General features: G+C 33.8%; 1 protein-coding gene across 1 annotated transcript in view; it reads right to left on the bottom strand.

Annotated features, from left to right (window-relative positions):
* Nucleotides 1-12,983, bottom strand: part of rab11fip1a (RAB11 family interacting protein 1 (class I) a) — a 27,572-nt gene that overhangs the window by 9,746 nt on the left and 4,843 nt on the right. Inside the window, exons 2-3 of the mRNA XM_016505250.1 lie at nt 5,077-5,495; nt 744-1,584 (exon numbers count right to left, since the gene is read on the bottom strand). Of these exons, the coding sequence (XP_016360736.1) occupies nt 744-1,584; nt 5,077-5,495 (1,260 nt within the window). The remainder of the gene's footprint in view (nt 1-743; nt 1,585-5,076; nt 5,496-12,983) is intronic.

Consider the following 12,983-nt stretch of genomic DNA (forward strand, 5'->3'; position numbering starts at 1 on the left):
AATTTATGGGCTACTTTTCATTTTTGGGTGAACTAACCCTTTAAGTCGCTTCTGTCTGTGATAATAACACACATAATGGCCACACACACTGTAGGCCTCCAAAACTTCCTGGCTGATATCCACTTTTAGATTTATTTTAATGCAGATGCATTTTGGATTGCGGCCTTTGTGTTTTTAAAGGAGTTGGCTACAGAATTAAAGAGATGGATTACAGCTGATAATGTAGTAAATAATGTTAATCTTCTTGCACAGACTGATCATTTCGCTTCATAATATCTCAATATATCACCAGGAGCAACGGGTATTTTGTGTTGCCTGATATGCTTTTTTGACTCTCCTAATGACTGTAGCCATTGACTTGCATTTTATGAATCACCAAGGAGCACAGTTTCAGATAAAAGTCACCTACATCTTGGATAGACTAAGGGTGAGTAAACTATGAGAAATTTTCATTCTGGGGTGAATCATCCATTTAATATTGCTGTGGATTAACAGGTCAGGTGTTCTGGTAGATACCGTGGTTGCGGGTTTACCAAACAGGACCTGTGTCTAACATGCTCTACAGGAAATGTATTGGTCAATTAATTGTGGATTACAATCATCACAACATTGCTCAGCATTGCTAACAAAATCAGTGAATAATATAGTGAATATGCAATGACCAGCCAAGAATAATACACAATCTTCCAGAGATTGTTAAGATACATGGACGGTGGAAGTTATTCAAGCATATGAGCACTCACCTTGGTTTGACCGTGGACACTTTTGCTGTGCGACTGGGGAAAGCACTGGCGGGTGGCGTCGGGGTGAGGACGGTCCTGACGCCCCTCCGTGGGTCCGTGGACCTCTCTTCTGGGATAGAGGATGGAGTATCCGGGGTGAGGGGAATGTCTTCAAACGGGTTTGTGGAGGACAGCACATCTAGACGTTTGGGTTCATTCATAGCTTGCTCTCTCTTCTCCTCCTTCTTCTTTCCAATGCCAAAGAGAGAGGAGAGCCGTTCGGTTACTCTGGACTCCTCCTGGTGCCGCTGCTCCTCAGCTTGATGCACCTCTTCCTCTACCTTGCGCTTCCTCTCCTGCTCTTCAAGCCTGCTTTTCCTCTCTTCCTCTTGTTTTCTCTCTCGTTCTTGCTGCCTCCTCTGCTCTTGCTCTACCTGTTGGTCCAGCATCTCTTGCAGGTTTCTTCCTTCGGGTTTCCTACCTTTCTCCTCCACCTCTATATGACTCCTATCCTCTAGAGGGCGCTGTGGGACAAGAGAGGCTTTGTCTTGAACTTCAGGCTTATATGAGGGGATACTTAAGCCTTTAAGTGAGTCGATGGACATGTCAGAAGTATTTCGTTGGTGGTATTTGCGAACATCCTCTACCGAACCCTTTCCTGAGCTGTTCAGACTAAGTGTGGAGCCAAAATTAGCTTTAGGTTCTTGTTCCTCTGCATAAACGTGGCTGCCGTTGATACAGAGGTTATTCTGCTCCTGGATGTTTTGTTTAGAGCGGCTCAGAAGAGAAAAGGGGCCAAGAGACACTTTGCTATCTGAGCTCTCAGTACGCTTGTGTCCGAGTATTTTAAACTTCTTTTTCACTGCAAGAGAAAATAAGAGGACAATATGTAACTGCAATGTAAATGAGGTCCCAAATGTACTTGCACATTGTCAGAAACTTTAGCCACATTTAAAAGTGTCTGGATTATATATATTAAAAAAAACACATTTGCCGTGACTTTTTGATTTGTAACTGGAGTAAAGGTGAATTTTAGCAGATGTAATATGATGTACATATTTACTACAGCTTGTGTCCAAATACTTTTTATACATGATAATCAAGCAAAAAAAGTTCATTCAAACTAGGGCTGCACGATAAATCGCATGCGATATTTAACGCGCATCTTATCAGTAAAGCCGGTTCTGTAATCAGCGGTAAATCTCCATCACCTGCGGGCTTTCACATTGAGCAGCATTAACTACACAGAGCCGTTGTTCACTGACGAGTTGCGTAAAACCACGTTCACATTCACGCGATTTTTTGCGCTGCTCGTCAGTGAACAACGGCTCTGTGTAGTTAATGCTGCTCAATGTGAAAGCCCGCAGGTGATGGAGATTTACCGCTGATTAAAGAACCGGATTTCTGACAAGATGCGCGTTAAATATCGCATGCGATTAATCGTGCAGCCCTAATTCAAACCTTTTAGAACTTAATCCAATCTAACTAGTACTACTTATCAAAAAACTGAAACGGTACAAACAGTAAAACAGCCTTTAAAATATTTTTTTCACTGTTTTAAATTTTTTTGTAACAATACACAGTAATAAAAAGAAATATTCACCTACACAGACTACTGCAAATCAAAAGTTTGGAATAATTACCATTTCTTCACACATTAAGGATTCTTTGATGGATGGATATCAACATTTTCATATTTGAAATATAAGTATTTTATAACATTATGACAGTGTCTTTGTCACTTTTGACCATTTAATATATCCTTGCTGAATAAAAGTATAATTTCTTTCTTTCTTTCCACAAACTTTTGAATGGTAGTGTATCATGGTTTTCACAAAATATGAAGCAGCACAACTGTTTTCAATATTGATAATAAGAGGAAATGTTTCTTGAGCAGCAAATCAGCATATTAGAATTAATTCTGAAGGATCATGTGACACTTAAGACTGGAGTAATGATGCTGAAAAGCTTTGCCATCACAGGAATAAATGACATTTCAAAATATAATCGACTAGAAAACAGTTGCAATAATATTTCACAACATTACTGTTTTTACTGTATTTTTGATAAAATAAATGCAGCCTTGGTAATCATAAGAGACATAAAAAAGTAATTATTCCAAAGTTTGCTAAAACTATTTATATTAATGAATGAAAAATAATTTGAAATGAATGATTTGAACTGATTCAAGGATTTATGATGTATATATAAACTGTGGCTGAAATGTCTGAACACTTTTTATGCATGATGATGCAATTTTTTTATGCAAACTGGTCAAAGCAGACATTATAAAGCTTAATTCAATTTACCTAGTAAAAAAGCAGAAACATTTTTTCTTAAGGAAGGGAAAACATATTTGGACAAGCTGCATAACTTTGACCTTACCATCAGGAGAGTCCACATTAAGGCCGGACGATCTGCTGCTGCTGAGTAAACTGTTCTTCTCAGGCAGGGTGCCCAGGGTTGACATGGACTGGGACACATTCCTTTGGAGGTTTGTCTTTGGTCCAAACAAGGATTTGAGTTTTGATTTCTTCTTAGGATTGTCCGAACTGCCTTCTCCTTCCCCTTCACTGTCTGTTCCCACTGAAGAGGGCACGATCGCAGAGGCAGAATCCGACAGGCCATCTTTCTTCTTACCACGAATTTTATCCTTGAGCTTACCGATGCCGGAGCGAGGCTTGTCTGTCATGGAGAGGTCAAACATGCTGGCTGTCAAGTTATTCCGCATGAACTGAATGTCCAAAAGAACGTCCCCTCGGTCCTTCTCCTGTTTCCCATTCTTATCCACCAGTTTGTACCAGCTGCAAAGAGAATCAAACAAGGTCTTCATTAGATTGATGACATTAGATGACAGTTGTGCTCTGTTTTTGTTAAGGATTGTCATTTATTTTAGGATTATCATTTAATTTAAGCTTAATTAGTTATTTTTAGCTTATTCAAAGAAGCCTTACTTTCAAACCACTTGAAAATTATTTTAATATTAATTAATACTAAAAAGTTTTTTTATTATTAATTGAAATAAAGCTGAAAATTTTCAAATATAAATATTAGAAGAGAAAAGGGGCCAAGAGACACTTTGCTATCTGAGCTCTCAGTACGCTTGTGTCCGAGTATTTTAAACTTCTTTTTCACTGCAAGAGAAAATAAGAGGACAATATGTAACTGCAATGTAAATGAGGTCCCAAATGTACTTGCACATTGTCAGAAACTTTAGCCACATTTAAAAGTGTCTGGATTATATATATTAAAAAAAACACATTTGCCGTGACTTTTTGATTTGTAACTGGAGTAAAGGTGAATTTTAGCAGATGTAATATGATGTACATATTTACTACAGCTTGTGTCCAAATACTTTTTATACATGATAATCAAGCAAAAAAAGTTCATTCAAACTAGGGCTGCACGATAAATCGCATGCGATATTTAACGCGCATCTTTTAATCCAATCTAACTAGTACTACTTATCAAAAAACTGAAACGGTACAAACAGTAAAACAGCCTTTAAAATATTTTTTTCACTGTTTTAAATTTTTTTGTAACAATACACAGTAATAAAAAGAAATATTCACCTACACAGACTACTGCAAATCAAAAGTTTGGAATAATTACCATTTCTTCACACATTAAGGATTCTTTGATGGATGGATATCAACATTTTCATATTTGAAATATAAGTATTTTATAACATTATGACAGTGTCTTTGTCACTTTTGACCATTTAATATATCCTTGCTGAATAAAAGTATAATTTCTTTCTTTCTTTCCACAAACTTTTGAATGGTAGTGTATCATGGTTTTCACAAAATATGAAGCAGCACAACTGTTTTCAATATTGATAATAAGAGGAAATGTTTCTTGAGCAGCAAATCAGCATATTAGAATTAATTCTGAAGGATCATGTGACACTTAAGACTGGAGTAATGATGCTGAAAAGCTTTGCCATCACAGGAATAAATGACATTTCAAAATATAATCGACTAGAAAACAGTTGCAATAATATTTCACAACATTACTGTTTTTACTGTATTTTTGATAAAATAAATGCAGCCTTGGTAATCATAAGAGACATAAAAAAGTAATTATTCCAAAGTTTGCTAAAACTATTTATATTAATGAATGAAAAATAATTTGAAATGAATGATTTGAACTGATTCAAGGATTTATGATGTATATATAAACTGTGGCTGAAATGTCTGAACACTTTTTATGCATGATGATGCAATTTTTTTATGCAAACTGGTCAAAGCAGACATTATAAAGCTTAATTCAATTTACCTAGTAAAAAAGCAGAAACATTTTTTCTTAAGGAAGGGAAAACATATTTGGACAAGCTGCATAACTTTGACCTTACCATCAGGAGAGTCCACATTAAGGCCGGACGATCTGCTGCTGCTGAGTAAACTGTTCTTCTCAGGCAGGGTGCCCAGGGTTGACATGGACTGGGACACATTCCTTTGGAGGTTTGTCTTTGGTCCAAACAAGGATTTGAGTTTTGATTTCTTCTTAGGATTGTCCGAACTGCCTTCTCCTTCCCCTTCACTGTCTGTTCCCACTGAAGAGGGCACGATCGCAGAGGCAGAATCCGACAGGCCATCTTTCTTCTTACCACGAATTTTATCCTTGAGCTTACCGATGCCGGAGCGAGGCTTGTCTGTCATGGAGAGGTCAAACATGCTGGCTGTCAAGTTATTCCGCATGAACTGAATGTCCAAAAGAACGTCCCCTCGGTCCTTCTCCTGTTTCCCATTCTTATCCACCAGTTTGTACCAGCTGCAAAGAGAATCAAACAAGGTCTTCATTAGATTGATGACATTAGATGACAGTTGTGCTCTGTTTTTGTTAAGGATTGTCATTTATTTTAGGATTATCATTTAATTTAAGCTTAATTAGTTATTTTTAGCTTATTCAAAGAAGCCTTACTTTCAAACCACTTGAAAATTATTTTAATATTAATTAATACTAAAAAGTTTTTTTATTATTAATTGAAATAAAGCTGAAAATTTTCAAATATAAATATTAGACAATTTATTTAAAATCTTATATTTAAAAAAAGTAAAATTAAAAAAATTAAAATAATTAAATAAATGCTTTGGCAACTAACTGAAATGAAGTACTACAATTACTAAAACTTAAATAAATTAAAGCTAAATAGAAATATAAAAATTAATAGAAAGAAAAAAGCACATAACAATTACTAAAAGTTACACTAAAATGAAAATAAATACATAAAATATAAAACAGCTAATTCAAAATATTCATAAATAAAGTATTAAAATATTAATAAAATAATATATAAATAATGCTGATAATAATAATAATACTGAAAATAAACTGCATGAAAGTCACAAATGTAATTTGTGATTTAAGTGTCTTTTTGGGAACATTTCACATATGCCTTGCTGAAAACTTTCTTTTGTAAAACAAATTTTGTATATATTTTTTAAAAGACAAAATTTATTTTTGTGGCGAAGAAAAAAAACCTGTAGAATAACCCTGTAATCCCTGGCTGGTTGTAGATTATTGCATGGCTACTCACCCAAGTAAATAAACAGATGTGAAATACTGAGTTTTATTAGGCTATATTTTTTTTAATAATTTTATTATGTGAGAAGAACATAACAAAAAAACAAAGAAAACTGAAAAAAAAAAAACAATACTGCAATTGACCGCTTAGAACTAAATATTCCTAGAGAGTTGTGTAATACATTAATTTAACATTCTCCAAAATGCGAACACATTTGACTAAAGGATATGATCCCTTTTGTAATTTCAAAATGGTTTGCTATTTCAAAAAGCTACATTCTATGTTTCAAATGGTATAGCGGATTCTAAACTAAATTACTGTATGAATAGAAAGGCTGGAATTTCACTTGGGAATTGAACCCTGTACCAGTAAATGATACAAAACACAGAAGCCTGTCTACTGATGAAATAAAGGAAAAACATCTTTGTTTAGCCTGCGCTTGTCCTCTCTTTTTCAGCAGAGGGGCAGGTGGGAGAGTTCTGGAGTTCAGTGTGTAATCATGAACATGCCATTATCTGCCCACGCTGCTGTTATAATAGACTCCTGAGCGCAGGGACCATGGGTAGCCTACAGTCACACTGACACCAAACAGCGGCTCCCACAGACCAATCTGATTAAACGTGGCATGTGATCAGAGCAAGCGGCTGCAGCTGAATTCCAAGCATTTCTGTTTGGACAGGATGAAAGTTTTGGACAGACTGCTACTACAATTTTAATGAAAAACTCATGAAAGCATTTTTAGCATCTTTAGAATATGGTTGCGCATCATATGCAATCATTTTCAAGCAAAACTGTGTTTATAAATTTATGGAGTTATATTATAGCCGCATAATTTCCAGCCAGTTGCGATTTTTTCTTTTTGTAAAGAATTTATTTTGTCAATTTTATATTTGTAAAGAGAAAGAAATATTAAGTCAAAAAATGTAATTTACTGATATTTATATATATATATATATATTATAAAATAACTATATATATAGATATATATATATATATATATATAATAAATACATATATATATATTTGTTGTATTTCCAAATAAAGTTCACTCAAAAATGAATGTTGAATGGTAAATGCGTTGAAGATTAGCGGACACGTTGTTAATTCATAAAGTGATCAGTTAATTCATAAAGTTTTTTTTTTCTTATTGTGGAGCCCTGAATGTGGGTATAATTTTCAATCTTAAAAGTGTAGAAACACTTCATGGTTATGGCTTATGGTTTTCTTAAAGAATAGCACTGACTGTAGTTCAAAAAACTGTCATTTAATCGGATGCTTGGAATCACATCAAAATGGGAAAGACTAGAGAAGCCCAAGGCCAGGAAACACAGACTATCAGTCCGTTAGTGGACCTTACACTCAAAACCACAGCAGGAAAGTCAAATCTGTACTTTCAGGGTGGAGAAAGACTAAAGGGAAATCGTGCCTATCAGCAATCGAAGCTCAAGGGATTAGATAAGGAAAGTTCTTTCAAGATAAAAAAAAATAAATAAAAAAAAAAGTGAACAACAGAGGCCTGACAAACTCAGTACAGAACATCTCATCTAAAATAGATATCTATGATTAGACCTGTCTCTTTTAATAGGTCACCTTGCAGTAAAAGCCATTTTATAGTCACTTTCGCATGCATTGATATCTTAAATACATCATTCTCTCACAGCTCTCAGGAATTGATCCAAACGGTCATGTCTGAAAGTTCTCTGTTATTAGAGACAACATTCAGAAAACTTCATCCGACACATTCCTGTGAGCTAAGCTAACACCCCCCCACACACGGCAAAGCTTGAGGCTTTATCTCTTCACACAGCGAAAAACAAACAAGTGCTGCTCTTAATCTATTTTCAGCTGCAATCATTAACTCTGTCTGAGAAGGGAACCATCAGGAACAGCCTGCTATCATTTTCAGAGATAAACCCTGGTCACATTTACACAAAAATCTACCACATAATTTCATCTAGGTTCACATGAAGGCTAGATGAATCACTTAAACCAAACAAACATTTAATCTTCATAATGATTATGAAGATGAAATGTTTGTTTGGTTTAAGTGATTCATCTAGCCTTCATCTACTTTTATACACATTTTATACTTTTTCTGAAGGACTAAAACACGACTATCAGCAAGCTTACTAGGGGTCAGCATTCAGTCCTGGCATTTGTGTTTCAATACAAATGTATACATTCACTAGGGTATTGACAGATTTAACCATTCAGTTTGATTGATTCATAAGCTCTTGATTCAATTCGATTCCAATATTGATTCAATAATATCGATTCATTTGTATATACACTGTAAAAAAAATTCCGTAAAATTTACGGTAAAAAACCAGCAGCTGTGGTTGCCAGAATTTTACCGTAAAAAATACGGTAGCAACGTTTTAGGTTTTACGGTTTTAACTTAAATTTACAGTTAAATACCATCATTTTATTAACTGATATAATGTTAATATACCAACCTATTGAAGTACTGAAATCTGTTTTGTACCTTTGTAATACACTGATAACCACCAAATGCAGGTGGTGATGAGAAAGTCACATACAGTCTTTTACCGTTAAATTCACGGTCATTTTTTACAGTGTATAACAGGTACAGTACATGTCCATTTATTTAAGGAAAGAAAATCTTTCAACTAAAGCTGTAAGCTACAGGAAACCATACATTACTATAATATTAAAGATTAAAATTAACAACAGAGTCCAAATTAAATTGCTATTTATTTTTAGATATAACAATCAACATAACAATCAAACTGAGTTGTATACAAACATTTAAATTGTACATAACAGTTTTTTATATTTAATGACTATGATAATTATGTTTCCAATTTGTTGTTGAAATATAAAAATTTAAATAATGGTTGTCAGAAAAACTTCAAAAAGATTTGTTCCCACATCACTAACCGGTTTAGTAAAAATATATTGAATATGCAATATAGTGCACATATTAAGCAGAATGCCACTCAATAGAGTTATTGTTTCTAGTTAACTAACAGGTTTATGAACAATTATTGTGAGACAATTACCTTTTTCATGTTTTATTCCTTGGCAGAAAAAAATTGAATTGTGAGGTCAAGGTGTAAACTCAGGATTCTGGGAAACAAGTCAGAATTGCGAGAAATAAACTCAGCATTTCGAGAAAAATTTATCTTTGAAAGAATCGTTTGAGTCGTTGAGAAGTAATTCAAAATTGAAAATGTTTTTTGACCTTGCATGCATGTAAACCTGTTGTTGGGGACTCCCAAAACCAATTTATGAACCTTTCAAACAGCATAAAAAGGGGCACTTTAAAACACACACACACAGAGAGCTATGCAGAGCATTTAATCTTCACTGAAAACAAAATTGAAATTAAATGAAATTATATAAAAAATTTAATTTATAATAAAATTTATAAAAACTTAATTAGCTTAGACTTAAATCTGATTTAATGCAAGTAATTTTAAATTTGAATTAAGCTAGCCTAGCCTAACCTGGGTGTGAATGGAGCACATAGGGGTTAACAGGAAGCATGAGTTCTCACCGATTCCTTTTATTTGTATCAAGTACACAAAACCATGTTTACAGAGACACACTAAACCACGGACCCAGCCACTGTGAGACTGCAAAACAAACTGGTGCAACAAGTTTCATCTGCTCTTTTATTTATGGGATAACAAATGATTTTATAAAGGGTTTTAGAGGTCATATGACATGGGAAAAGTCGGCCTAGATAAAGGCACAGCAAAATAATTAGGAAACTCATCCACTGAGGTTAAGAATTAACCACACCTTAGTCCACATGGACCTGGACTAACACAAAAAATATGGGTTCAGTAGCTGATATCGGAGAGTCGAAAACTGGAGAGGTGCTAAAACATGACAGCCTTAGCAAGAGGGGAAAAAATGGCATATTAATTTTAGATCAGAACGGTTTAAAAATGAATATTATTAATATATTTCTATTATTACCACAATTAATAATAATAAAAAAAATGCTCCCCTATTAAACTTTTTTACTATAGACAATGATCAGCTGGCCCGCACCTCAATGACAAAGCTGCCATATCAACATTACCCTGAAGTAGGACAGTAACATGACACCAGCAAGCTCTAAGAAAGAGAGGAGGCAGAATTCAATCCCTCATGTGTCAACGTATATGAGAGGGAGAAAGAACAACAAAGACAGAGAGATGGCTTGTGTTTTATGGGCAAAAAATTACAAACTGCTTGCAGTGCATAATACTATAATGCAGAGCCAGTACCAACATCTCAATATTATCTGATGTACTCACTCTCAGACCATCCAAAAGCAATCCACACAACGACTGTTTCTTACTTGTTTGTAAGAATTTGTTTTTAACTTCAAACTGTTGCTCTCAAAAAGTTCTCTATCTATAATATTGCTTTCTCCAGTGAAAAAGTGGTATTGTATGAATCAGGACAGAAATCAGCACAGATCAAGTGCTATTTGCATGAAAATAGTCCAGTTGAACAGTTGTGAACAAATATGCTGCTGGATTTTGATGTGAGAGGAGAACAGGGGGTGGACTTTTTTGACTGGAGGAACCAAATTATTGACTCATATTTTGATCAGAAATGACATTTTAAAGTTAAAAAAGATGTTAATTGATTGCTTGTGGATTATGGTGGTGTTTTTATCAGCTGTTTGAACTCATCATTCTGACGGCACCCATTCACTGCAGAGGATCCACAAATGAGCATGTGATGTAATGCTAAATTTCTCCAAATCTGTTCTGATGAAGAAACAAACTCATTGACATCTTGGATGTCCTGAGGGTGAGTAAATATTCAGCAAATATTCATTTTCAGCTGAACTATTCCTTTAAGCCTCTCCAGCAAAACACTAAAATCTTTCCTCATGAAACAGAATTAGAAAATGGTTTATTATAATAGTATCCACATACTTATTGGCATGGAAGTTATGTGCCTTTTTGAAAATAAAACAGCAAATTAAGGCTGGATGATTCATCGAAAAGTAATCGAAAACGAAATTCAGAACCTCTAACCGACGTAATTTTCCCATGTCGATTATTACATTTTTTTAATCCTGTTAATACTTTCCCTTTTATTATCTTCTACTTTTCACATTGCATTATTTAACATAATATTTATTTACAAGAGATACAATGCATTTTCTACTCTTTACATGCAATATTTAAAATGTATTTTGTTTGCAAGAGATGCTGGTTATTTTCTACTTTGACATGGCAATATTCATTTATTTTGATTGCAAAAAATTCAAGTTATTTATTTTCTGCTCTTTTATTTTTAGGAAACGTGCTTTTTACATTAAAACTGAAATGTGACTTTTTTTTCATAAGTTGTTTTCATTTCAACCAATGTGCGCTTTTTGATTTCAATTGTTCGAAATATTCAATGAATAACCATAAATAGTGTTTCCTTCAATTATTTTAAAATCACAAAGATAAGACATGCACTCTTTCATTAGAAAAAAAAATCCCATCTTGTCAATGAACAACAACAACAAAATAATACTAATAAAAATAATCGTTCAATAATCGTAATCGAGGTAAAATGTTCAATTAATCGAGATTATGATTTTAGGTCACATCGTCCAGTCCTACAGCACATATACATTATGTTTAATTCTCTAGTATTTGAGAAATTTAGTTTGGATCACAAAGACAGACAAAAACATAACAGGAAAAGAAAGAACAAAACCTTCAGGACACACAAGCACTAAAAGATTACTGATAGTCTGATCAGATCTGTGGGAGACATTATAAATTAAGTCATTCACTGATACTTAAGCAAAGCCTTGCATCAAAACACACCTGCTTGAAATAATCACACATATTAAGTGTTTACATTAATATCCCATTACGTCATAAGAAGCTTTGCATTCCAGTTTTACTTTCTTTGGGTGTATCCATGTAGGCTTAAAATCACGTCATAACTATTAACATACTTCACAATTGCGTGAGTCTCAGGTACAGTACAGTACACACCTGCTTTAAATGATAACCATGTGAACTGGGGAAAACCCAAGGCAAATAGACAGATCTTCTCTCTCTGTTCTGGACCATAATAGGAAGTCAAACTAAAAGGCAAACAATAGAAAACTCTTCTGCTCTCTGTATTTGAATAAAGAGCAGCCCTCATTTCCACCGAACAAGAGCAAACACTGAAACATTGTTTTCTTAAAAATATAATTAATATTATATTAATATAATATAATATAATATAATAAATGTACTATTGCTATTACCACTACATAATCATCAACAAATTACAATTAAAATTAAAAATAATATATAAAAATAATAATCATCATCATCATAAATGTATACATTATTATATTCAATACTGGATTTTTCATACTCTTTGTTACGTATTTCTATCATCATTTAATCACTCAAAGCTATTATCTAACAACTCTGACTCTTTTTTTTCACAACTGAGTTTTCATGTCACAATTTTTTAAGAATTATGAGATATAAACTCTTATATAAACATCTTTTTTTTTATTCCATGGTGGAACAAGCTTTCACACAATGTGGTCCATTTAAAACATAATTTTTTTTTTTTTTGCAGAAGGCCATAATATGCTTTCAGTATTAATTGATTAACTGTGTATCTCTAGTGTCTATAGGTTGAACTAGTATTTTAATTACTAAACTGCATAAACCAGATCTACTGAAGGAAAAGAACACAGTGCTCTCTCTCTCTCTCTCTCTCTCTATCTCTCTCTCTCTCACACACACACACACACA

The sequence above is a fragment of the Sinocyclocheilus anshuiensis genome, unplaced genomic scaffold, assembly GCF_001515605.1.
Source record: "Sinocyclocheilus anshuiensis isolate Anshui unplaced genomic scaffold, SAMN03320099.WGS_v1.1 scaffold366, whole genome shotgun sequence".
Classification (NCBI taxonomy): domain Eukaryota; kingdom Metazoa; phylum Chordata; class Actinopteri; order Cypriniformes; family Cyprinidae; genus Sinocyclocheilus; species Sinocyclocheilus anshuiensis.